The 25,498-nt window shown below is 51.0% G+C and overlaps 1 protein-coding gene across 6 annotated transcripts in view; it reads right to left on the minus strand.

The window, feature by feature from the left end:
• Positions 1-25,498, minus strand: part of fhod1 (formin homology 2 domain containing 1) — a 591,964-nt gene that overhangs the window by 242,712 nt on the left and 323,754 nt on the right. For all 6 annotated transcript variants that reach the window (XM_072518387.1, XM_072518386.1, XM_072518390.1 and 3 more), the window contains exons 6-7: positions 18,527-18,621; positions 1,005-1,116 (exon numbers count right to left, since the gene is read on the minus strand). In XM_072518387.1, coding sequence (XP_072374488.1) covers positions 1,005-1,116; positions 18,527-18,621 — 207 coding nt within the window. The remainder of the gene's footprint in view (positions 1-1,004; positions 1,117-18,526; positions 18,622-25,498) is intronic.

Below are 25,498 nucleotides of genomic sequence, written 5' to 3' on the forward strand. Positions count from 1 at the left end.
CCACCTTCTGCACTGTAGCAACTTTATGGTTCTAATTCTACTAAGTGTAGATTTAAGGTAATGAAATCCCCGACTCCTTTTTGCACTGTCATTTTCCTCATCACAGTCTGTCACATCACTTTTCTCATGTGACTCTCTTGTTAGCCATCCTTTTGATCTAACTAGTGGAGTTCAGACACTATGATCTCCTTGTCACTGCAGCGCTAAGATCCAATTGTCACATTCCAAACAATTCAAAAGACATTCAGAACAGATCAGCATTTGAATTCTTGACGCTGGTTCAATATTACCCTTGCACAGAAACCCATTTATGCCGTTAACATTGCTTTTCCCAATCACTACCCTCTCAGAGCAGTTATAAGACTCTTCCCCCTCCAAAAGTGACGATTACGGCAACTATTTAAAGTTTGCTTTTACAGGCACGGCCCCTTTGTGTCCACTGATCTTCGCCTTGCTCAATCACAGCCCCAAATCCATATTTCTTGCCATTCTGTGGTTAGGTGGGCTTAGATTGATTACATTCTGTCATATGTATGCTGTAAATTAGTGGTGTGGTTTGTTTTCACTTTCTGTACTTTCTGTATAAGTTTAGAAACTTTTTTTAGGCAAAGGCACTAAATTCAATTTGTTTTTTTGCTCTCAGTGGGATCTCAGGACAAGGCAATGTTCAGTTCTACATCTCATCAGTCACAAAGTCCCAGAATCAAAAGTGAAGAACAGAAATTAGTACCACAAATAAACCACACACTTCAACATGTGAATTCTTATTAAAGATACATTTGATTTACTTTAAAACATTCAAATTGAAAGTCTTTTTAAAAAAATCAAGTCAACAGCAAATAAAAAGCCACTGTCACATTTAAGTATATTTGCACCTTTGGTTGCATATTTGCCTACAAGTCACTACTAGTTTTGATTTTGTCCAATACACATGACTTTGATGTTGTGCATTGAACAATTACACTGCTCGTTACTCTCCCTGACCCCATTAGAATAGCACTTACTTCTTTTATCATCCACAATGTTGACAGACTGGATCAGGAGAGCTGCGTTGTTCTCGGTGTATTCCACAAACACTATCAGGAGTTTCAGTGCAGTCTTCACCACCAAACGGTACTGGGATTGAGGAACAGAAGAGCAGGCTGTAAGTAAATGTCACGTTTGCCAGCTAACGAGAGAGAGAAAGTATTTCAGGCTGAATGCTCTGATCTCACCAGAAGATGTCACCGTAGAGCAGTGAGAGTTCCCAGTTTGAATGAAGCCACTGCTCATTTGCCTTCAATTAACATGTTCATTTGTAATGGACATTGTTTTTTCTCGTTTTAAAGTGCACTTTCAAGTGGGACAAATCTTGCAATTATGTGCAACTTCATACAGATTGTTCAAGTGGATTATGGTTTTTCAGAAAAAGACTTCTGCTTATTGACTTGCGATCTTACACGGACACTTTTATGCTTACAAATTTGAAAAAATTAATCTAATTTTGAAGATGAACAACAAAGCAATTCCCACATAGAATCGTAGAACTTACAGTGCAGAAGGAAGCCATTTGGCCCATTGAGTCTGGACCGGCCCTAGAAAAGAGCACCCTACCTAGGCCTTCACCTCCATCCGATCCTCAAATCCCAACCTAACCTTTTGGACACGAAGGGCAATTTAGCAAGGCCAATCCACCTAATCTGCACTTCTTTGGACAGTGGGAGGAAACCGGAGCACCCGGAGGAAACCCATGCAGACACGGGGAGAAAGTGCAAACTCCACACAGACAGTAACCCGAGGCTGGAATTGAACCTGGGACCCTGGAGCTGTGAGGCAGCAGTGCTAACCACTGGGACACCGGGGTGGCGTCAAGTTAAATACGTCAAATGATCAGTACTTTCTTCTCGGAGAGTGGTGGCTATCAGGTCATATAAATTCGTTGTATGTAGATTTATGCTCCATAACTGTGACCTCCCTCCCTCCCACCACCAGAACGAGGAAATAAGTCAGTATCACCTGATCACCTGCAGTACGAGGGGCAAGAATTGAAACCCCAGAAAACAAGATTGCAGCAGGCAAGCCCCTTCATCTGTTTTGATTTGATTTATTATTGTCACATGTATTAGTATACAGTGAAAGTATTGTTTCTTGCATGCTGTACAAACAATGCATACCGTACATAGGGAAGGAAGGAGAGACTGCAGAATATGTTACAATTATAGCAAGGTGTAGAGAAAAGATCAACTTAATTCGAGGTAGGTCCATTCAAAAGTCTGACTGCAGTAGGGAAGGAGCTGTTCTTGAGTCGGTTGGTACATGACCTCAAACCTTGGTATCTTTTTCCTGCATCCTTTCAACTGTGCCCCAGGAGCTTGACCGAATAAACTGTCGGCACCCTCCGCCTCTCAGCAACTGCTGAGCCATCCTCATGCTACCCTGGCGCCATTCCTTAGAAATGCCGCCCAGTCACAGTGCATAGAGTCTGGTTGGTTAAGTCCACAGAAAAAAATTGTTTTTAATAGGTGAAACAGGCTTGCAGTTTGAAATAGAATTGGAATACGAGATTGCATGCATCATAAGCGGATTACTTTTTACTTCAACAGTGCATTTTTTTTTTTTAAATCAAGTATTCAAAATAAATCCAGTTAAAACAATAAACCAAAAGGAAGAAGCTTGAGTTAACTCATCAAAATTGCTGAGATTTCTGGAAGTCTGACAGTATAGGATTCGCGTTTCTTCTGTTTCCAGCCTCTGCTCTGGTGTGCTCTATGGACCCCTGCTGGCAGACTGGATGGACTGCACATTTTTAACGTCATGTTTGTTGATCGAATGACAAATGACCACATCGACACATGATTAAAAACAGGGATCTTTGTTGATAACTGCTGAAATAAATTGTAAATCAGCAATCTGGTGGTAGCTGCTTTGTAAATGGAGTGGCTAGTCACAAAAACTAATTGGCAAATTTAAATTCTGTGGCAAAACAAACAGAATTGGCCTGCGTGTTGTGACACTATTCATTGTATCTCATTAATATATATTTTCCCATCTCTTATACAGATTGTCTTCCATTGATGCCAAATGTTTTCTATTAATGCCAAACATGAAAAAATAAATGCACAATCATTATTAGTGGCCCCTTCGCCGCATCACACTTCTATTGAGTTTAAAGCAGGTGCTTAAAAGTTAGCACCTTGTAAACAATCTCTAAAAAAAGACGCACACGTGTAAGTTAAGATGAAACGGCTGCTTCCTGTTCAGCTACAGGACATTTAAAAAATCCGTCTGTTCAATGCAGCTCGAAATATTAGTGCGAGTCAATGGATTGTTGGGGTTCTGCGAAAGTGAAAGCAGCTGTCCTTTGATTCACTCCACTTGCGGTTTAACCGATACAACATGTTACACGTTGCCTGGGGAAATGGAAGTTACATTGGGCTCTAGTTTCCTGTATGATGCAGGATCAATTATTGCGAAAGCGAGATTAGAGAATAATCAAAGGCTTTATTAGACAAGATGTGTTCCCCAGCAGCTCGTGACAGAAAATGGCTGCAGCCAGGGATGAGCACCTCTTTATACCGTCCACTGGGCGGAGCCAGCAGACAGGGATTTACCCATGTATCTCTAATACAGTAGTACCTCCAACACAGGTACCGTAATACATATAATACGGTCTACCACATTCACCCCCTGTTGAAAAAATGAGTCCGGCGGGGATGGTGGCAAAGCCTTTAACAGTAACAATAACAATCACAGCAACAATTACAATGAAGAAATCAATCGATTGGGGGCCTTGATCGTCCTCTGCAACCGTCGCAGTCTCGGTGGTGATGCAGACGCCGACTCAGGCATTTTCGACTCCGGGACATGCAGTCCTATGCTTCATTACCTCCGGGTGGAACCAGTGGGAGGACGGATCCTCCTGCTGTGAGGTGCGCTGGGTGGGGAAGTGGAACAGGGTGGGCTGGGTGGAACAGAGAAGAATGGTTCATGTGGAGGGGTTGGTGAGGGGGCTGTGGGTGGGGATCCAGCGGGTGCCAGATCCCAGAGGGAGACCATGTCCTGGCATCTGTCGGGACGTGCCACGTAGGCGTACTGCGGATTAGCATGAAGAAGGTGGTCCCTCTCGACCAACGGGTCAGACGTATGGGTCCGCGCATGTCTCCGGAGCAGGACGGGCCCAGGAGCTGCCAGCCATGTTGGGAGTGATGTCCCAGAGGTGGACTTCCTGGGAAAAACAAGAAGACGTTCATGGGGGGTTTCATTTGTTGTGGTACACAGGAGTGACCGAATGGAAAGGTGTGCATCGGGGAGGACCTCCTGCCAGCGGGAGACCGGGAGATATCTAGACCGTTGGGCCAGCAGAAAAGCCTTCCAGACCGTCCCGTTCTCCCTCTCCACCTGCCCGTTTCCCCGGGGGTTGTAGCTGGTCGTCCTGCTTGAGGCAATGCCCTTGCTGAGCAGGGATTGACAGAGCTCATCACTCATAAAGGAGGACCCCCTATCGTTGTGTACGTAGGTGGGGAAATTGAACATCACTGTGTACGTAGGTGGGCAAACCGAACAGTGTGAATATACTGTGGAGGGCTTTAATGACGGTGGCAGCAGTCATGTCGGGACAGGGGTGGCGAAGGGGAACTGGGAGAACTCATCGACCACGTTCAGAAAGTACGTGTTGCAGTCGGTGGAGTGGAGGGGCCCTTTGAAGTCCATACTGAGGCGCTCAAAGGGGCGGGAGGCCTTCACCAGGTGTGCTTTATCTGGCCGGTAGAAGTGCGGCTTGCACTCTGCGCAGATTTGGCAGTTTCTGGTGACGGTCCTGACCTCCTCTATGGAGTCGGGCAGGTTGCGGGTTTGGATGAAGTGGAAGAACCTGGTGACCCCCGGGTGGCAGAGGTCATCGTGTTGGGTCCTGAGTCGGTCCACTTGTACGCTGGCACATGTACCGCGGGATAGGGCGTCAGGAGGCTCGTTGAGCTTCCCAGAACGATACAAGATCTCATAATTGTAGGTGGAGAGCTCGATCCTCCACCTCAGGATCTTATCATTTTTTATCTTGCCCCGCTGCGTATTACTAAACATGAAGGCAACCTACCGTTGGTCAGTGAGGAGAGTGAATCTCCTGCCGGCCAGGTAATGCCTCCAATGCCGCACAGATTCTACAATGGCCTGGGCCTCCGTTTCGACAGAGGAGTGTCGGATTTCAGAGGCATGGAGGGTGCGGGAAAAGAAGGCCACCGGCCTGCCCTCCTGGTTGACGGTGGCCGCTAGAGCTACGTCCGATGCGTCGCTCTCGGCCTGGAAAGGGAGGGGCTCATCGACAGCGTGCATCGTAGCCTTTGCGATGTCCGCCTTGATGCGGCTGAAGGCCTGGCGGGTCTCAGCCAACAGGGGAAAAACTGTGGATTGGATTAGTGGCCGGGCCTTGTCCGCGTAATTGAGGACCCACTGGGCGTAATAAGAGAAAAACCCCAGGCATTGTTTCAAGGCCTTGGGGCAGTGGGGAAGAGGGAACTCCATAAAGGGGCGCATGCGGTTGGGGTCGGGCCCTATTACTCCATTCTGCACTAAGTAGCCAAGGATGACTAGGCGATCGGTGCTGAACATGCATTTCTCCTTGTTATAAATGAGATTAAGGAGTTTGGCGGTATGGAGGAATTTGTGGAGGTTGGCGTCGTGGTCCTGCTGATCGTGGCCGCAGATGGTGACTGATGCACGATCAATTGCACAAAGGTGCAAGGTTGGGTACAACTATGGCTTTATTGCAGCCAGATTCATGGTCTCCTGCTGCAGCTGGCGAAATGGCTGCTAAATGGAGGACACACATATTTATGCTCCTCCTACTGGGTGGAGCCAGCCGGCAGGGGCTACCGGCGAACCTGTAGTATAGGTCCTACCTTACATCCTCTAATACAGGTGTACAGTGGTTCACCACATTCACCCCCTGTTAAAAATGAGTCCGGCAGGGGTGGTGTGGAGCTATATACAGTGTTGAACATTATTTACAGTGTCGTAGAAACAACATGAAGAGAGAGAAAAAAACAAATTGTCCATTTTGAAGGTCCAGTTAAAGGTTCAATCTGTCTGGAGCCTTGACGTTCCGCTGGGAGCGGCGCAACGGTGGCGGCGACGGCGGTGCTGGCCTGCTGTTAGATGACTCCGGAAGCATGCCAAAATCTTCGTCGTCCTCTTGCGTGGGCAGGGGAAGAAGGGATGGGCCTGGTGGGGACAATGATGAAAGCGCCGGGGAAGAGGAGGATGGCGCCGGGGCGGGGGAGTGTGTTCGGTTGGAAGCTGATGGTGCCAGGTCCCTGAGGGAGACAGTATCTTGGCGGCCATCGGGGTACGCATACTGGGGGTTGGCGTGGAGAAAGAGTGCCCTACCCACCAACGGGTCCGCCTTGTGGAGTCGGACGTGTCTACGGAGCAGGACCGGTCCTGGAGCTGTGAGCCAAGTCGGGAGCAACACCCAAGATGTGGACTTCCTGGGGAAGGTAAAAAGACGTTTGTGGAGTGTGTTATTCTCCTGCCAGCGAGAGGCTGGAAGGTTCCTGGACCGTAGGGCCAGCTGGACGGCCCTCCAAACCGTCCCGTTCTCCCTTTCTACCTGCCCATTTCCCTGGGGGTTGTAGCTGGTCATTCTGCTGGAGGCAATACCCCTGCTGAGCAGGAACTGATGCAGCTCATCACTCATGAATGAGGATCCCATGTGACTGTGGATGTAGGCGGGGAAACCGAACAGTGCGAAGATTGTGTTGAGGGACTTGATGACGTTGGCGGACGTCATATCCGGGCATGGGATGGCGAAGGGGAATCTGGAGTACTCATCGACCACACTGAGAATATACGTGTTACGGTTGGTGGAGGGGAGGGGCCCTTTGAAATCCACGCTAAGGCGTTCAAAGGGGTGGGAGGCCTTCACCAGGCGCGTACGGTCCGGCCGATAGAAGTGCGGCTTGCACTCCGCACAGACCTGGCAGTCTCTGGTGACTGTCCGTATTTCCTCGACGGAGTAGGGCAGGTTGCAAGCCTTGATGAGATGGTACAGTCGTGTGACCCCCGGGTGACAAAGGCTGTCGTGTAGGGCCCGGAGTTGGTCTACTTGTGCACTGGCTCAGGAGAGGGCGTCTGGAGGCTCATTGAACTTGCCGGGGCGATACAAAATCTCGTAATTATAGGTGGAGAGCTCGATTCTCCACAGCAAGATTTTATAATTTTTGATCATGCCCCGCTGCGTGTTGTTGAACATGAAGGCTACCGACCGTTGGTCAGTGAGGAGAGTGAATCTCCTGCCAGCCAGATAATGCCTCCAATGCCGCACAGCTTCAACGATAGCCTGGGCCTCTTTTTCGACGGATGAGTGCCGAATTTCAGAGGCATGAAGGGTGCGGGAAAAGAATGCCACGGGTCTGCCTGCCTGATTGAGGGTGGCAGCAAGGGCGACATCTGATGCGTCGCTTTCTACTTGAAAGGGCAGTGCCTCGTCTACTGTGTGCATCCCTGCCTTGGCTTTATCAGCTCTGATACGGGTGAAGGCCTGTTGTGCCTCGGCTGTGAGGGGGAACTGGGTGGACTGTATGCGTGGGCGGGCCTTGTCCGCATAGTTTGGGACCCACTGAGCGTAGTACGAAAAGAACCCCAGGCAGCGTTTGAGGGCCTTGGGGCAGTGGGGGAGGGGAAGCTCCATGATGGGGCGCATGCGGTCGGGATCGGGCCCCAGAAATCCGTTCTGGACCACATAGCCGAGGATGGCTAAGCGGGTCGTGCTGAACACACACTTTTCTTTGTTATAAGTAAGGTTGAGGAGAGTGGCGGTGCGGAGAAATTTAGCGAGGTTGGCATCGTGGTCATGCTGATCATGGCCGCAGATGGTGACATTGTCTAGGTACGGGAACGTGGCCCGCAAACCGTACCGGTCGACCATTCGGTCTACCTCCCTTTGGAAGACCGAGACCCCATTAGTGACGCCAAAGGGAACCCTAAGAAAATGGTAGAAACGACTGTCCGCCTCGAAGGCCGTGTATGGGCGATCGGATTTACGGATGGGGAGCTGGTGGTAGGCGGATTTTAGGTCAATGGTTGAGAAGACCCGGTACTGCGCAATTTGATTGACCATATCCGATATGGTCCATGGGGCGCACGTTGCGGGGGCGGGACAAAATGGCGGCGCCCATGGGCCGCACGTGGACTGAGGGGGAGAAGATGGCAGCGCCCACTGGCCGCGCGTGGCCCGGGAGGTGAAGATGGTGGCGCCCACTGGCCACGCGTGGTCCGTGGGGGTGAAGAGAGCGGCGCCCATTGTGCGTTTGGCAGCGGGGAGGGGGCGATAGCGGCGACTGCGCGGGCCTGCCCACTGCGGCGAAGTGGCCCTTTTTGCCGCAAGCCTTGCAAATGGCGGCGCGAGTTGGGCAGCGTTGGCGAGGGTGCTTCTGCTGACCGCAGAAATAGCATTGGGGACCCCCGGAGTGCACGGATTAGCATGTGGCGCAGGCGTATTGGCTGGGTAAGGCCCCGACTGGGGCGGCCGTTTGCGGGGTCCAGGAGGGATAGGAGGGGTGGGCCGCGCGGCTGGAGGGGTAGGCCTGAACATTCCGGAGGCGACCGTCAAGGAGAGCGCTAATTTTTTTGTCTCCGCTAGGTCGAGTGTGGCCCCTTCCAGCAATCGTTGTCGATGAGGTCCGACCCAATCCCCGTTACGAAAGCATCGCGCATGAGGAGATTAGAATGTTCAGTGGCCGTAACGGCCTGGCAGTCACAGTCCCGGTCGAGTGGGATTAGGGCCCGCCAGAAGTCTTCAATGGACTCACCAGGGAGTTGAGAGCGAGTGGCGAGTACGTGCCTGGCGAAGAGTGTGTTCGCTTCCTGCGCGTAGCTCTCTTTGAGGAATGCCATGGCTTCCACGTAAGTGGAACCTGTCCTGGATCAGCGGGAACACGCTTGAGCTCAACCTGGAACACAGGTTGTATCTTCTGAGCCTCCGCCGGTGGGGTGGTCGCTGAGTTAATGTAGGCCTCGAAGCAAGCTAGCCAGTGATTAAAGTCTTTTCTGGCGTCGGTCGATTGCGGATCCAGCTGCAGGCGATCTGGTTTGATACGGATGCCCATCCGGTAGAAAATCTGATTGCAATAAATTGATGCACGATCAATTGCACAAAGACTAAGGTTGGGTACAACTGTGGCTTTATTGCAGTCAGATGCATGGTTTCCTGCTGCAGCTGGCGAAATGGCAGCTAAATGGAGGACACGCATATTTATACTCCTCCTACTGGGCGGAGCCAACCGGCAAGGGCTACCGGTGAACCTGTAGTACAGGTCCTACCTTACATCCCCTAATACAGGTGTATAGTGGTTCGCCACATTGACGTTATCTAGGTACGGGAAGGTGGCCCGCAATCCGTACCGGTCAACCATTCGGTCCACCTCCCATTGGAAGACCGAGGCCTCATTAGTGACACCGAAGGTGACCCTAAGGAAGTGAAAGAGCCGGCCATCTGCTTCAAAAGCAGTGTATTGGCGGTCGTCCGGGCGGATGGGGAGCTGGTGGTAGGCAGACTTTAGGTCCACTGTGGAGAAGACCCGGTACTGTGCAATCTGATTGATCATATCAGATATGCGTGGGAGGGGGTACGCGTCGAGCTGTATGTACCAGTTGGTCTTGATTGTCTGACTGTAGTCAATGACCATCCTGTGCTTCTCCCCGGTCTTTACAACTACCACTTGGGCTCTCCAGGGGCTGTTGCTGGCCTCGATGATGCCTTCCTTCAGCAGCCGTTGGACTTCCGACCTAATGAAGGTCCTGTCCTGGATACTGTACCATCTGCTCCTGGTAGCGACGGGTTTGCAATCCGGGGTGAGGTTCGCAAACAGGGAAGGTGGGTCGACCTTAAGGGTCGCGAGGCCGCGGACGGTGAGGGGGATATGGGTCCGCTGAATTTAAAAGTCAGGTTCTGGAGGTGGCACTGGAAGTCCAGGCCCAGGAGTGCGGCAGCATAGAGGTGGGGGAGGACGTAGAGCCGGAAGTTGTTAAACTCTACGCCCTGGATAGTGAGGTTCACAATGCAGTACCCCCGGATTTCCACAGAATGGGATCCGGAGGCCAGGGAGACATTTTGCTGAACGGGGTGTACCATGAGGGAGCAGCGCCTTACCGTGGTGGGGTGAACAAAGCTCTCCGTGCTCCTGCAGTTGAAAAGGCAGGACGTCTTGTGCCCATTGAGTTCCACCGTCGTCGTCGCAGTCGTGAGGTTCCGTGGCCGAGACTGGTCCAGAGTAATGGAGGCGAGATGCGGCAGATGCTGGGAGGCCCTGGGTTGAACAGTGGTGAAGGAGGTCTCAGCAGGCTATAAACGGCCAGTCGGGTCGGGATCCTGCGGTGCCGTCCAAGATGGCGGCCCCCATTGGTTGCACATGGCAGTCGGTGGACAAGATGGCGTTGCTCACGGGCCGCACGCGGCCTGCGGAGTCCAAAATGGCGGTGCCCACGGGCCGCACATGGCTTGCGAGGGGGAGAATGGCGGCGGGACCGGGTCGCCCGCGGGGTGTGCGGAGACGGCGGCGACAGACCGGGCCTGGCATACCGCCACAAAGTGCACCTTCTTACCTCATCCTTTGCACATCGCTGATCGGTCCGGGCAGCGTTGCCGGGGGTGTTTGGTCTGCACACAAAATTAGCATCTGGGCCCCCCGGGGTTGACCGGCTGCCACGCGGCGCAGGCTTGCGGTGAATTGGAGGATGAGGTCGGGTCGGAAGCAGGTGGGGTCCACGCTGTCCATGGGGGTGCCACGCTGCCGGGGACGTACGCCTGGGCGTTACGGGAGGCCAACTCTAAAGAGTTTGCGGGTCTCCTAGCCTCCTTAAGATCTAGTGTAACTCCTTCTAACAGCCACTGGCAGATCTGTGTGGACAGCATGCCTGTGACGAAGGCGTCCCGAATTAAGAGTTCAGTGTGCTCGGTAGCCAAAACTTGCCGACAGTCGCAGTTTCTACCGAGGGCTAGCAGGGCGTGGTAGAAGTCGTCCAGGGATTCCCCCGGGATTTGGTGTCTCGTGGCCAGAAGATGTCGAGCATATACTTGTTCACCGGGCGAATATAATGCCCTTTCAGCAGTGCCATAGCTTCAGTGTAGTTCAGCGCGTCCCTGATGAGTGGAAACATTTCGGGACTCACCCTCGAGTAGAGGATCTGTAACTTTTGGTCCTCCGTGGGTGGGTCTGTGGACGTCCTGATGTAGCTCTGGAAGCAAGCCAGCTAGTGATCAAAGATGGCCGAAGCGTTTGCCGCGTGGGGGCTCAGTTGCAGACGGTCCGGCTTGATGCGGAGCTCCATCTTTCAATATCTTGTCTAATAAATTGATGCATGACCAATTATTGCGAAAGCAAGATTAGAGAATAATCGAAGGCTTTATTAGACAAGATGTGTTCCCCAGCAGTTCGTAACAGAAAATGGCTGCAGCCGGGGATGAACACCTCTTTATACCGTCCACTGGGTGGAGCCAGCAGACAAGTATTTACCCATGTATCTCTAATACAGCAGTACCTCCAACACAGGTACCGTAATACATATAATACGGTCTACCACACTGTAACATTGTTCTCATTACTTACATTTTACTTTGACTACACTGGGGAAAAAGGTACACCACTAGCATGTTGTTCTGAATTTCGCTTCATTAAATTGAAGCTAATTAGGCTATAAGTTGTGACGAGTATAAATGAGGCTATCATTTCAAGAATTAGAATGAAGTGGTAGATCGCAAAAAGTATTGCTCATGGCAAGTCAGTGAATGTATGCCTCTCTAATGATAGGATTTTAATGACAAGACTACCAGGCTCCTTCTGAGAATTCTACATCTTTCCTGGAGTATGTTGAAGACTAGAGCTTTTCTCTGGAAGCAGCCTCGCCCCTAAAACTCAATGCAACTTTCAAATCACACGGAAATGAGTTCCGAAGAAGTCACATTGGACTGGAGACATTAGCTCTGCCTACTGAGTTTTTCCAGCATGGGCCGTGGAAGCATGTTCAAGGCAGAAGTTGATAAATCTCTGGAGACTAATGACCTCAAGCGATAAGGAGACAGTGTTGGTAAGTGCAATTATTTTCATTTAAAATCACCTATGATGACTTACATCATATCTTTAACAGGTGTGTTAAATTTTATTCATGGCCTAACATTTTGGACAACCAACCTACCAAATTTCCCAGGTCACTTTACTGCTCAGGTTCCCCAAACACTTTGCCATTTAATAGCATTATCCACATTCTCACCCTTTTGGTTTACAGGGTGTGGTCGTCACCACTGTTGTATTATATTGTATATACTGCACTGCAGACGAGGGTATTATGGTAAGGCCCCTGTACTACAGGTACGGGGGTAGATCCCTGCTTGATGGCTCCGCCCAGTAGGCGGAGTATAAATGAGTGTGCTCTCTGAACTGCAGCCATTTCGGCAGCAGCTGTAGGAGGTCACACATCTCTGTGTAATAAAGCCTCGATTACTCTCGACTCTCGTCTCGTCGTAATTGATAGTGCATCAATTTGTTACACAGAGATTTTACAAAGATGGATCTCCGCATCAAGTCGGATCGCCTGCAGCTGCATCCTCAAGCAGACAATGCCAAAAAGGACTTCGCACATTGGCTAGCTTGCTTTGAAGCATACATCGGATCTGCGACAGACCCAATCCAGAAGCACAGAAGCTCCAGATTCTGTACACGCGGCTGAGCTCCGATGTCTTTCCCCTCATCCAGGACGCACCTACCTACGCAGGGGCCACAGCGCTACTGAAGGAGAACTACGCTCAGCAGACCAACAAGATCTACACCAAAAACCTCCTGTTCACGCGGCACCAACTTCCCAGTGAGTCTGTGGAAGGTTCCTGGCGTGCCCTGTTCGCCCTGGCGAGAGACTGTGATTGCCAGGCCGTTTCGGCCGCTGAACATTCTAACCTGCTAATGAGAGACGTGTTCATTACGGGCACAGGGTCGGCCTACATCTGCCAGCGCCTCTTAGAAGGGGCTACGCTTGACCCCGCTGCGACCAACGAACTAGCGCTCTCGCTCACAGTTGCCTCACGCAACATACAGGCGTATGCCCCCGACTGCACGGCCCACCCTCCTGGGCATCGTGGACCCCGCCAGCGGCCACCCCATCGTGGACCCCATCAGCGACCGCCCCCAGCCAACCCCAGGCCTGCGCCGCGTGGCAGCCAACCAACCCCAGAGGACCCAAGTGCTACTTCTGCGTACAGACAAAACACCCCCGGCAGTGCTGCCCGGCGCAGAGCGCGCTCTGCAAGGCCTGCGGCAAGAAAGGACATTTCGCTGCAGTGTGCCAGGCCCGCTCAATCACCGCTATTGTCCCTGCACCCCCCACGTGTGTCCCGTGGGCGCTGCCATCTTGCTCCCCTCACAACACGTCAGGCCCGTGGGCACCGCCATTTTGCTTGCCTCACAACCAATGGGCGGCGCCATCTTGCCTGCCCCAGGACACGTGCGGCCCGAGGGCGGCGCCATCTTGCCCGCCTCAGGACACGTGCGGCCCGAGGGCGCCGCCATCTTGCCTGCCTCAGGACACGTGCGGCCCAAGGGCGCCGCCATCTTCCCCGCCTCAGGACCTCTGCCCGTCGGGCACCTCATCGGGCCACTCATGTCTGCAACCGCCGACGACCAGCTGCGTCTCGCCTCCGTCACGATCGACCAGTCCTGACCGCACAAACTCGCGACTGGGTCGACAAAGGTGAAGGTCGACGGGCATGGGATATCTTGCCTTCTGGACTCCGGGAGCACTGAGAGCTTCATCCACCCCGATACGGTAAGGCACTGCTCCCTCGCGATACACCCCATTAACCAAAGAATCGCCCTGGCCTCCGGATCCCACTCCGTGGCGATCCGGGGGTTACTGCATCGCCGCCCTCACCATCCAGGGCATAGAGTTCAGCGGCTTCCGGCTATACATCCTCCCCAACCTCTGCGCTGCCTTGCTACTCGGCCTGGACTTCCAGTGCAACCTCCAGAGCCTAACCCTGAAATTTGGCGAGCCCCTACCACCCCTTACTGTATGCGGCCTCACGACCCTTCAGGTCGACCCGCCTTCTCAGTTTGCAAACCTCACCCCGGATTGCAAACCCGTCGCAATCGGGCCGCAGACGGTACAGCGCCCTGGACAGGACCTTCATCAGGTCGGAGGTCCAGCGGCTGCTGCGGAAAGGTATCTTCGAGGCCAGCAACAGCCCCTGGAGAGCCCATGTGGTAGTGGTGAAAACGGGGGAGAAAAACAGGATGGTCATTGACTACAGTCAGACCATCAATCGGTACACGCAGCTCGACACGTACCCCCTTCCATGCATATCTGATATGGTCAATCAGATTGCACAGTACCGGGTCTTCTCGACAGTGGACCTGAAATCTGCCGACCACCAGCTCCCCATTCGCAAGGCGAACCGCCCGTATACCTATTTTTGAAGCGGACGGCCGCCTTTACTATTTCCTTAGGGTTCCCTTCGGCGTCACTAACGGGGTCTCGGTCTTCCAACGGGAGATGGACCGAATGGTTGACCGGTACGGGCTGCGGGCCACTTTCCTGTACTTTGATAACGTTACCATCTGCGGCCACAACGAACAGGACCACGACGCTAACCTTTCCAAATTTCTCCACACCACCAAACTTCGCAACCTAACCTACAACAAGGAGAAGTGTGTGTTCAGCACAAACCAATTAGCCATCCTCGGCTATGTGGTTCTGAACGGAGATCTAGGTCCCAACCCCGATCGCATGCCCCCTCATGGATCTCCCCCTCCCCCACTGCCCCAAGGCCCTCAAACGATGCCTGGGGTTCTTTTCGTACTACGCCCAGTGGGTCCCTAACTATGCGGTCAAGGCCCGCCCACTCATCCATTCCACCGGTTTCCCTCTGACGGCCAAGGCTCACCAGGCCTTCAACCGCATCAATGCCAACATCGCCAAGGCCCCAATGCACGCGGTCGACAAGACACTCCCCTTCCAAGTCGAGAGCGATACATCAGACGTCGCTCTGGCCGCCACCCTCAACCAGGCAGGCAGGCCTGTGGCATTCTTTTCCCGCAGCCTCCATGCCTCCGAAATTCAGCACTCCTCCGTTGAAAAGGAGACCCAAGCTATCGGTGAAGCTGTGCGGCACTGGAGGCATTACCTGGCCGGCAGGAGATTCATTCTCCTCACAGACCAACTGTCGGTTGCCTTCATGTTTAACAACACACAGCGGGTTAAGATCCCAAATGATAAGATCTTGCAGTGGAGGATTGAGCTCTCCACCTTTAATTACGAGATTTTGTATCGCCCCGGTAAGCTCAACAAGCCCCCGATGCCCTGTCCCGAGGTACATGTGCCAGCGCACAAGTGGACAGACTCAGGGCCCTGCACAACGATCTCGGTCACCCAGGGGTCACCCGCTTTTATCACTTCATTAAGGCCCGCAATCTGCCCTACTCCATCGAGGAAGGCACGGCTGTCACCAGAGACTGCCAGGTCTGCGCGGAGTGTAAACCGCACTTCTACTGGCCAGACCGTGCGCACCTGGTGAAGGCCCCCCCGCCCCTTTGAGCGCCTCAGCGTGGACTTCAAAGGGCCCCTCCCCTCCACCGACTGCAACACGTGTTTTCTCAATGTGGTCGACGAATATTCCAGATTCCCCTTCGCCGTCCCATGCCCCGATATGACGTCTGCCACCGTCATCAAAGCCCTCAACACCATCTTTGCTCTGTTCGGTTTCCCGCCTACGTCCACAGCGACCGGGGATCCTCATTCATGAGCAATGAGCTGTGCCAGTACCTGCTCAACAGGGGCATTGCCTCGAGCAGGACGACCAGCTACAACCCCCGGGGAAACGGACAGGTGAAGCGGGAGAATGGGACGGTCTGGAAGGCCGTCCAGCTGGCCCTACGGTCCAGAAATCCCCCGGCCTCCCGCTGGCAGAAGGTCCTCCCCGACGCACTTCACTCCATTCGGTCGCTCCTTTGCACTGCGACTAACGAAACTCCCCAGGAACGTCTCTTTGCCTTCCACAGGAAGTCCACCTCCATGGTTTTGCTCCCAAAGTGGCTGGCAGCTCCAGGACCCGTTCTCCTCCGCAAGCACGTGCGGCTCCACAAGGTGGACCCGTTGGTGGAGAGGGTACAGCTACTCCACGCAAACTCGCAGTATGCCTGCGTAGCGTACCCCGACGGCCGCCAAGAGACAGTCTCTCTCAGGGACCTGGCACCAGCTGGGTCCCGCCCCCCCCCCCACCTGCCCCGGCGCCACCCTCCCTTCCCCCAGTGCACTCCACCACAGCCCTCGCTCCAGGACAATCCGTCCTCCCCTTGGTCCCACCCGGGATGAAGAGGATGTTGTCACGCTCCCGGAGTCACCGACAACCGAGCTGACGCCTGACTCACCACCAGCACTGTGGCGCTCTCAACGACGGATCAAGGCGCCCGACTGTCTAAATTTGTAACCCTCTCTGAAATTTTAATGACAACCTGTATGTAAATAGTTTTCCACCACCCCCGCTGAACTCATTTTTAACAGGGGGTGAATGTGGTAGTCACCACTGTTGTATTATCTTGTATATATTGCACTGCATACGAGGGTATTACGGTAAGGCCCCTGTACTACAGGTACGGGGGTAGATCCCTACCTGCTGGCTCCACCCAATAGGCGGAGTATAAATATGTGTGCTCTCCGAACTGCAGCCATTTCGGCAGCAGCTGTAGGAGGCCACACATCTCTGTGTAATAAAGCCTCGATTACTCTCTACTCTCATCTCGTCGTAATTGATAGTGTATCACAGGGATTATCCATGGTGATCTTTATTGCAAGTCAGAGAATATTCATAGGTGGCTAGGAACAAAAAACACTTTCTCCTAAATACTTGTGCAAGCACATTGTCCGTGTGTGTTCCATCACCGTGCCCGTCATGCCACCGTTCTTTCCTCACAAACTCAAGTCGTTCTTTCTGAAGCATGCAGTGGTTAATGTTTAAAGGCAGGGCAAGGACATGCTGTATCTCCAGTAAACTACTATACCGAAGGCCTTTATTCATTAAACAACTTTCAAATCCTAAAGCAATGAAATCCTGGGGGGGGGGGGGGGGGGGGGGGGGGGGGGCAAGTTCTGCATTGAACATGCTCAATGATTGAGCTTCCACAGCCCTAAGTCTGGGGTAGAGAATTCCAAAAATTCACTATCCTCCGAGTGAGGAAATTCCTCTCCCATCTCAGTCTTAAATGGCTTACCCCTTACTCTGAGATTATGTCCCTGGTTCTAGACTCACCAACTCTACATCGACCCTGCCATGCTCTACAAGAATGTTATATGTTTCAATAAGATCAGCTCTCATCCTTTGAAACTCAAAATAATACAGGCCCAATTTCCTCAATCTCGCCTCATAAGACAATTTTGCGATCCCAGGGATTAGTCTGATAAACCTTTGTTGCATTCTCTATGACTTCCCTAGATAAGGGAACCAAATCTGTATACAATGCTCCAGGTGAGATCTCACTAAGGCTCTATACACTTGCAGAAAGACATCTTTACCCCTGTACTCAAATCCCCACATGATGAAATTGCCTTCCTAATTGCTTGCTGCAACTGCATGCTCACGTTTAGTGACTCATGAACAGGGTTCCTTTGGACATCAACACTTTCCAATCTCTCACCATTTAAGAAATATTCTATCATTCTGTTTTCTACCAAAGTGGATAACTTCAGACTTATTCACATTATGTCTGCCATGTTGCCAAAATTGGCCTTAGGGTTGGTTGAGTGGGGTTACTGGGTTATGGGGATAGGGTGGTGTGGGCCTCGGTAGGGTGCTCTTTCCAAGAGCCGGTGCAGACTCGATGGGCTGAATGGCCTCCTTCTGCACTGTAAATTCTATGATTCTATGATTCTATGTTCTTGATCATTCATTTAGCTGTCCAAGTTTGCTGGAAGCCTCTTTGCCTCCTCCTCAGAACTTAACATTCCCATTTAGTTTTATGTCATCAGCAAATCTGGAAATATTACACTTCGTCACCACATTCAAGTCATTCATGCAGATTATAAACAGCTGTGACCCAAGCACTGATCCTTGTGGTACCCCACCAGTTAAAGCCTGCCATCCTGAGAATCAATCCTGCTTCTGCTTTCTGCCCGTTAACCAATTCTCAACCCATAGTAGAGTATTGCCCCAATCCTATGTGCATTAATTTTGTTCACTAGCTTCCTGTGTAGACCTCACCAAAAACCTTCTGAAAATCCAAACACACCATAGCCACTGGTTCTCCTTTATCAATGCTACAAGTAACACTCTCCAAAAATTCCAACAGCCTCGTCAAACATGATTTCTCTTTCATAAATCCATGTTGACTCACCCAATTTTAGCATTACTTTTTAAAGTGCCCAGTTATCACACGCTTTACAATAGATTATAATAGACAATATCCCAGGGCAATCTGGAGAAGAGAAACCCAGTTCAGGATCTTCCCGTGAAATTCATACAAAAATAACCATCCTCATCATAACTTAGTATTCATCTACAGGAAACTTAACTCACCATGCTGCCAGTCAGAGTGTACAGCCACTGGACACTCTCATTATGACCAATGACGCCATTCATTCCATCCACAAACAGCATGATCTGGCTCAGAGCTGTAAATGCAATAAGAAAAGACTGTTAAGTGTGTCCTTTTATAGGGCGACGGCGAGGACCCGGGTTCGATCACGGCCCTGGGTCATTGTCCGTGTGGGGTTTGCACGTCTCCCAATGTCTGCGTGGGTCTTACCCCCACAATGCTAAGGTGTGCAGGGTAGGTGGATTGGCCACGCTAAATTGCCCCTTAATTGGAAACGTTTTTAAAAAGTGTCCTTTTATTTAAAAAATACAGAAAGGATGGTGACATGATTTGAGCAAAGGAGCGCTGCACTTCCGCGAGCTCCGGCTCTTGCTCATCCTTTAACCTTTTAAAAAAATCTTGGCATACATATGTCCTGAGATTTGTTGGTCACTATTGAGCAAAATGCTTAAAACGTCGTTGATTTGTGGCAGCTGGAAGGAGTTGGGATGGGGCTCTCATATTAGTGCCACTGCTGCTGTAGGGAGGCTTCCCACCCTGACTGTGCAGTGCGTTCCGACGGATGCCGGCTGATAGCAAAGATGTTGATCCGTCCAAATATCTTGGATCGGCAGTACAGGCCATCAAAGCCCAAATTCAAGAGGTGTAAGGTGTTTTTATGGAGGCATTGGAGGCACGCGAGGATGTTCTTGCAGAGAGAACACTGTCCTTGGAGCAAGGGAACTCATTTAATCCTGTCTCCGAGGCCTGGGGTTGGGTTGGCCTTCTGACCCCAGGTCCAACTTTGTCCTGATCCTGATGTCAGGCTGGAACCGGGGTTGTTGGCCATGTGGGTTCGGGTGAGATGGCGTGATGGAAGCAATGAGCTTTCATGCTTTAATCGTTTGAATCCTTGGAAGATCCTGAAGAGTGCTCAGTGTCTTCGAGTCTGCTTTATCCTTGATTTCTGCTTTCTTCTTTACCAGTGGAGAAGTCTTTAACCTAATAACTGCCCGCATACCAGTTGTTTATCCTGGACTTCCTAATAATTATGTTGTTTCTGTTGATGTTGCCATTATATTTGCCTGCAGGGAAGTGAATAATTAGGGTATGATGTCCTGTGCCACTTGTTAACCTGTGTGTGTGTGTGTGTGTGTGTGTGGGTTTGGGGGGGGGGGGGGGGCAGTCCCCTAGCAAGAGCATTCTTTTTACTTTTGACTGCGCTCTTTTCTTCTTCCAGCCCAGGTGGACTGTGTATTATCTTATTGAGGACTGGGGTTTGCTGCACTCCCCGTTAGGGAGGAGTCGATCGTTTCTCCAGATGTGGCCCTCCCTCGCAGGACACTCCCCAGTTTGGGGGGGGGTCACTCTTGATGGCACTCCCGTCCTAGAGTGGGTTTCCGCCCCGTTTTACGATTGGGATCAGTTTATATTCCGTTTAGTTCTTGGCCCCACAATAACCTATTGTCCTCTGAGGGGAATACTGGTCCTAGTGGTTCAGCAATCTATGTCTATTGATCAGGGGCTGGGAGCTTTGGATTCTTGATCTTGGTTCTTAATCTTTCTCTCTTTTTACTTCTTCTATTGGAGACCCTATGCTGGGTAAAATGGTGGGGTGGCAAGAGTTGACAGCAGTGCGAAAGGCCCAGATGCAGCAGTTGATGGCCTTCAACGGAGATGAATTTCAAGAGCAAAGGAAGGAGATGCATGGGGACTGATTGAAGGCCATCAAGGGTACAGCAGCACCTCTGCGAGGGTTGATGGACCTTGTGGAAAAGTGCCTCAAGGCACGAGGGACGAAGTTGCGGCAGGTGGAGACGGTGGTCTCCGACCAGAGCGACCGGATTGTGTCCCTGGAGGCGGAGGTCAACTATACCCTGTGTAAGTCGTTGAAGGTGGAGGAGCAAGAAAACAGGTTCAGGCCACAGAACCTTTGGATCGTGGGGCTGCCAGAAGATGTGGAAGAGACGAGCGCCACAAAATATGTGTCAAAGATGTTGGCCGGGCTGCTTGGGCAAGGAGTGCTGGACAAGGCCCCAGAGGTGGACAGGGCCCATGGGTCTTTAAGGCAGAGGCCAAGAATGTGAGAGCTGCCATGGATGGTGATTGTGCAGATACACAAATTCTTGGAGAAGGAAAGGACCTTATAGAATCATAGAATTTACAGTGCAGAAGGAGGTCGTTTGGCCCATTGAGTCTCCCTTGGAAAGAACACCCCACTTAAGCCCGGCCTCCACCCTATCCCGTAACCCAGTAACCCCACCCAACCTTTTTGGATACTAAGGGCAATTTTCCCTGGCCAATCCACCTAACCTGCACGTCTTTGGACTGTGGGAGGAAACCGGAGCACCCGGAGGAAACCCACGCAGACACGGGGAGAACGTGCAGACTCAGCACAGACAGTGACTCAAGCCGGAATGGAACCTGGAAACCAGGAGCTGTGAAGCAACTGTGCTACCGTGCTGACCTTGCGATAGGCCAGGGAGAAGCGAGACTGTGAATGGGAGGGAAACTGGGTCCGAATTTACCAAGAAATCGAGGCGGAGCTGGTGAAGAGGCACGCCGAAAGAAGATTTGGTTTGGGGTTCTGTACCCGCCGAAACTGTGGGTCACATTGGAAGGCCGGGAGAATTATTTCAAAATGCCAGAAGAGGCGAATGACTTTGCAAGAGACCATAAACGGGGGGAGAACAGAGAGTTGGTGTGAGATGGGGAAAGCTGTATCTGTCAAGGTTGGAGGGTATAGTTGATGTATGTTGCCAGAGAGTGGGGAGGCTCTTTTTGTCTTGTTTGTTGGTTATTATTACTGTACATTGCATTTTCCGGAGTTACAAGTTTAGAAGTTTGTACAGGGTAATTGTTTAATGAGTCACTGGAGAAGTGGGAGCTGCCGGAAACACTGATGCAGGCATCAATTATTTCCCGAAAAAGGGGAAAGATCCATTGGAGTGTGGGTCATATAGGCCCATTGTTGTTGAACACGGACGTGAAGGTGCTGGCTAAGTTGGTGGCGGGAAGGATGGAGGGATGTGTGCCAGTGGTGGTGGCGGAGGACCAAACGGGTTTTGTAAAAGGCAGGCAGCTCTCCAGTAATATCAGGAGGCTGTTGAATGTGGTAACGACACTGTCGAGGGGGGTGGGTGCAGGATGTTGTTGTCTCCATGGATGCAGAGAGGGCCTTTGATCGGGTGGTGGAGGTATTTATTTGAGATCTTGGGTAGGTTTGGGTTTGGTCCGAAGTTCTCGGCATTGGTGCGCTTGTTGTACACAGCTCCGGTGGCATGTGTAGTCACGAATGGGACGAGCTCATGACGTTTTGGGCTACGCAGAGGTACGAGACAGACGTGTGCACTGTCGGCGTTGTTGTTTGCGCTAGCGATTGAGCCCTTGACAATGGCTCCCAGGGGCTCAGTTGAGTAGTGGGGGATTGTCTGGAGGAGCAGGGAGCATTGGGTGTCACTGTTCACGGACGACCTGTTGTTTGTGTCAGACCCGCTGGAGAGTGTGGGTAGGATCATGGGAATACTGGAAAGGTGTGGGGCCTTCTCGGAGTATAAATTGAGCGTTTGCAAGAGCAACGTGTTCCGGTGAACCCAGCGGGGCTGCGGGTCAACTTAGGGGTGCTGCCATTTAAGGTGGTTAGGGAAGGGTTTAGGTATTTGGGATCCAGGTGATGAACGAATGGGCTATGATGCACAAGTGGAATTTGACAACGTTGGTGGAGGAGATTAGGGAAGACTTCAAGAGATGGACCACACTGCACCTGACACTGGCAGATAGGGTGCAGGTCGTGAAACTGAATGTGCTACCAAGGCTCCCGTTTGATTGCTAGGCCCTCCCAATCTTTCTCCCGAAGGCCTTCTTTCAGAAATTGGAGACGGTGATCTCAGAGTTTGTAGGGAAGGTGCCGAGGGCCCTACTACAGAGGCAGAGGCAGAAAGGGGTGGCTGGGGGTTGCCGCTCCCGAACCTGCTACATTATTATTGAGTAGCGAACGTGGAGAAGATGAGGGAGGGGCGGAGTGGGTTAGAATGGACGAGTCCTGTAGGGGATCCAGCTTGAGGACCATGGTGACGGCTCCACTGCCATTTGCTCTGGGGAAGTACAAGGAGATCCCGGTGCTACAGTTGACAGTCAAGGTGTGGAATCAGCTGAGGAGGCACTTTAAATTGGAGGGGATATAGATGTTGATGCCACTCTACGGGAACCATAGGTTTGAACCGGGGGAGATGGATGGGATGTACGGGAGGTGGGTCTGGAGTGGGTGAGGGATTTGTATCTGGAAGGGCGGTTTGCGGGATTGAAAGAGCTGCAAGAGGGATTTCAGTTGCCAAGGGGGAATGAATTTAGGTATATGCAGGTGCGGGACTTTGCAAGATAGGAGTGGAGGACGTTTCCCAGGTTGCCGGGAATTACCATGCTGGAGCTGCTCCAGGATGAGTCGGGAGAAGGTAGGATTGGAGATATATATGGGTGGTTTGGGGAGCGGATGAGCTTGATTCAGTTCAAGATTGTGCACAGAGTGCATATGACTTGTGCAAGGGTGAGAGGGTCTTTTCATGGAGTGGTTGACGAGTGCAAGAAGTGTGGGCGGGCGGTGGCTAATCACGTGCACCCATTCTGGGGCTGTGAGAAGCTGGAGAGGTACTGGCAAGCAGTGTTTGGGATGTTGTCCAAAATTATAGGGGTGGGGGTCAGGTCGGACCCAATGGTGGCAATCCTTGTGGTATCGGAAATGCCGGAGCTGATGGAGGGGAAGGGGGCAGATGTTGTGGCCTTCGCTTCTCTTATTGCCCGGCGAAGAATCCTGTTAAATTGAAGGGCGGATACGCCGCTGGGTGTGGCGGCCTGGCTGGGGGATCTGTATGGCTTTCTACGGTTGGAAAAGATCAAATTTAAGTTGAGGGGGTCAGAGGAGGGCTTTGCGGCATGGTGGGGGTTGATCATGACGACTTCTGAGGAACAGTTCGTCGCGGGGGAGGAAAGGGGGAAAAGAAGGAAAATTATACAAACTGTAACTTATTGAAGCGTTATTGTGTATGTTATTATTCTTTTTTATACATGATTGTAATAAAATACATTTTTAAAAGAAAGATATTGATCCTTTCGGAAGGATCAACAAAAAGGCAAAGGGGAGGTGGCGCTGTTATCAGGGATGAGTTCAGTACATTAGTGAAAGAGGATCTTACAAGATGTGGAATTAGCTTGGGTGATATTAAAAACAGGAAAGGGGCAAACATTGGTGGGAACTATTTATAAGCCATCGTGTGTAATAATGGGCAACTTCAATTTACTAAAAAACTGGTGGGGGGAACCTAATTAGTACTAATGCTGCGGGGGTGAATTCCTGGAGTATGTAGAAGATTAATTTCTGACGCAGTGCGCTGAAAAACCAATTAGGGATTTGGCTATTTTGCACTGAGAAAAATTAATAACCTTGACATAAAGGAGACTTTAGGAAATAATGACCATAATATGATGGAATTTTACATTAAGTTTGAAAGTAATGGATATCCATCATATTATTTTGGAAACTTAGGTTTTAAGGTGTGAAACAAAAATGAACAAAAACTGGACAATCTCAGCAGGTCTGACAGCACCTGTGGAGAAAGAACAGAGCTAACCTTTTGAGTTTGGATGACACTTTGTCAAAGCTAGAGAGAATTAGAAATGGCATGAGATTTATACTGTTATTGGGGGTGGGGGAGGGTGGAGCAGTGGGGCTGGATAGAGGGCTAGCACAAAATTGGCTCTTTCAGTATTTATTCCTGGCCAATATACTGCCTGTCTCGCTCAACGTTTGCTTAGTGGATATTGACAGAAATGGCACAGACGAAAAAACAATGGGAACATAAATGGTGGTGCTAATGACTAAGAAGGATGCTAATGGTGGCACATTAAGAGATCAGAATGTGTGCATGGCAAAACAGGTAAGCAGTGTGTCAAAGGACAACTTTGAAAAGGGAACTGATGGGTCTGGAGAGTGGAGACAATGGTGAGGAAAAAGATCAATGGAAGAAATGAAAATAAATTCATAGAAATAAAAATGGGGTGAAAGTGGCTGAGAGAGTGCACAGTCTGAAGTTGTTGAACTCAATGTTAAGTTTGGAAGGCCTAATTGGAAGATGAGGTGCTGTTTCTCCAGTTTGTGTTGGGCTTCACTGGGACATTGCAACAGGTCAAGAATGGACTTGTGGACATTGGAGCAAGTCGGTGCATTGAAACGGCAAACGATAGCACAGTGGTTAGCATTTTTGCTTCACAGCGCCAGGGTCCCAGGTTCGATTCCCGGCTTGGGTCACTGTCCGTGTGTTCTCCCCGTGTCTGCATGGATTTCCTCCGGGTGCTCTGGTTTCCTCCCACAAGTCCCGAAAGATGTGCTGTTAGGTAATTTGGACATTCTGAATTCGCCATCAGTGTACCCGAACAGGCGTCGGAATGTGGCAACTAGGGAATTTTCACAGTGACTTCATTGCAGTGTTAATGTAAGTCTACTTGTGACAATAAAGATCATTTTTTAAAAAATAAATCAACGGTCGGAGTCCTGCTTGCGGATGGACCAAAGGTGTTCTGCAAAGTGGTCGGTCAGTCTGTGTTTAGTCACTCCAATATAGAGTAGGTATGATGGTGTAAAAGACAAGCTGGCTAAGATGGATTGACAAAATACACAAAATTATTTGATGGTAGACAGGCAATGGCTAGCATTTAAGGAAGTATTACATGGGCTCTAACAAAAATAGATTCCTCTAAGACACAAAAGCCAAACAGGAAAGGCGAACCAACCAAGACTAACAAAATAAGTTAAAAATTGCATTAAATCAAGGAAGTGGCTTATAAGGTTGCCAGAAAAAGTGGTAAGCCCCAAGATTGAGCGCACTTTAGAATATACGGAAATACGAAATTAGGAGCAGGAAGTAGGCCTCGAGTAGTCCTCGAGCCTGCTCCGCAATTCAGTAAGATCATGCGCAATTCAG

Source organism: Scyliorhinus torazame, chromosome 10, assembly GCF_047496885.1.
Source record: "Scyliorhinus torazame isolate Kashiwa2021f chromosome 10, sScyTor2.1, whole genome shotgun sequence".
Taxonomy (NCBI): Eukaryota; Metazoa; Chordata; class Chondrichthyes; order Carcharhiniformes; family Scyliorhinidae; genus Scyliorhinus; species Scyliorhinus torazame.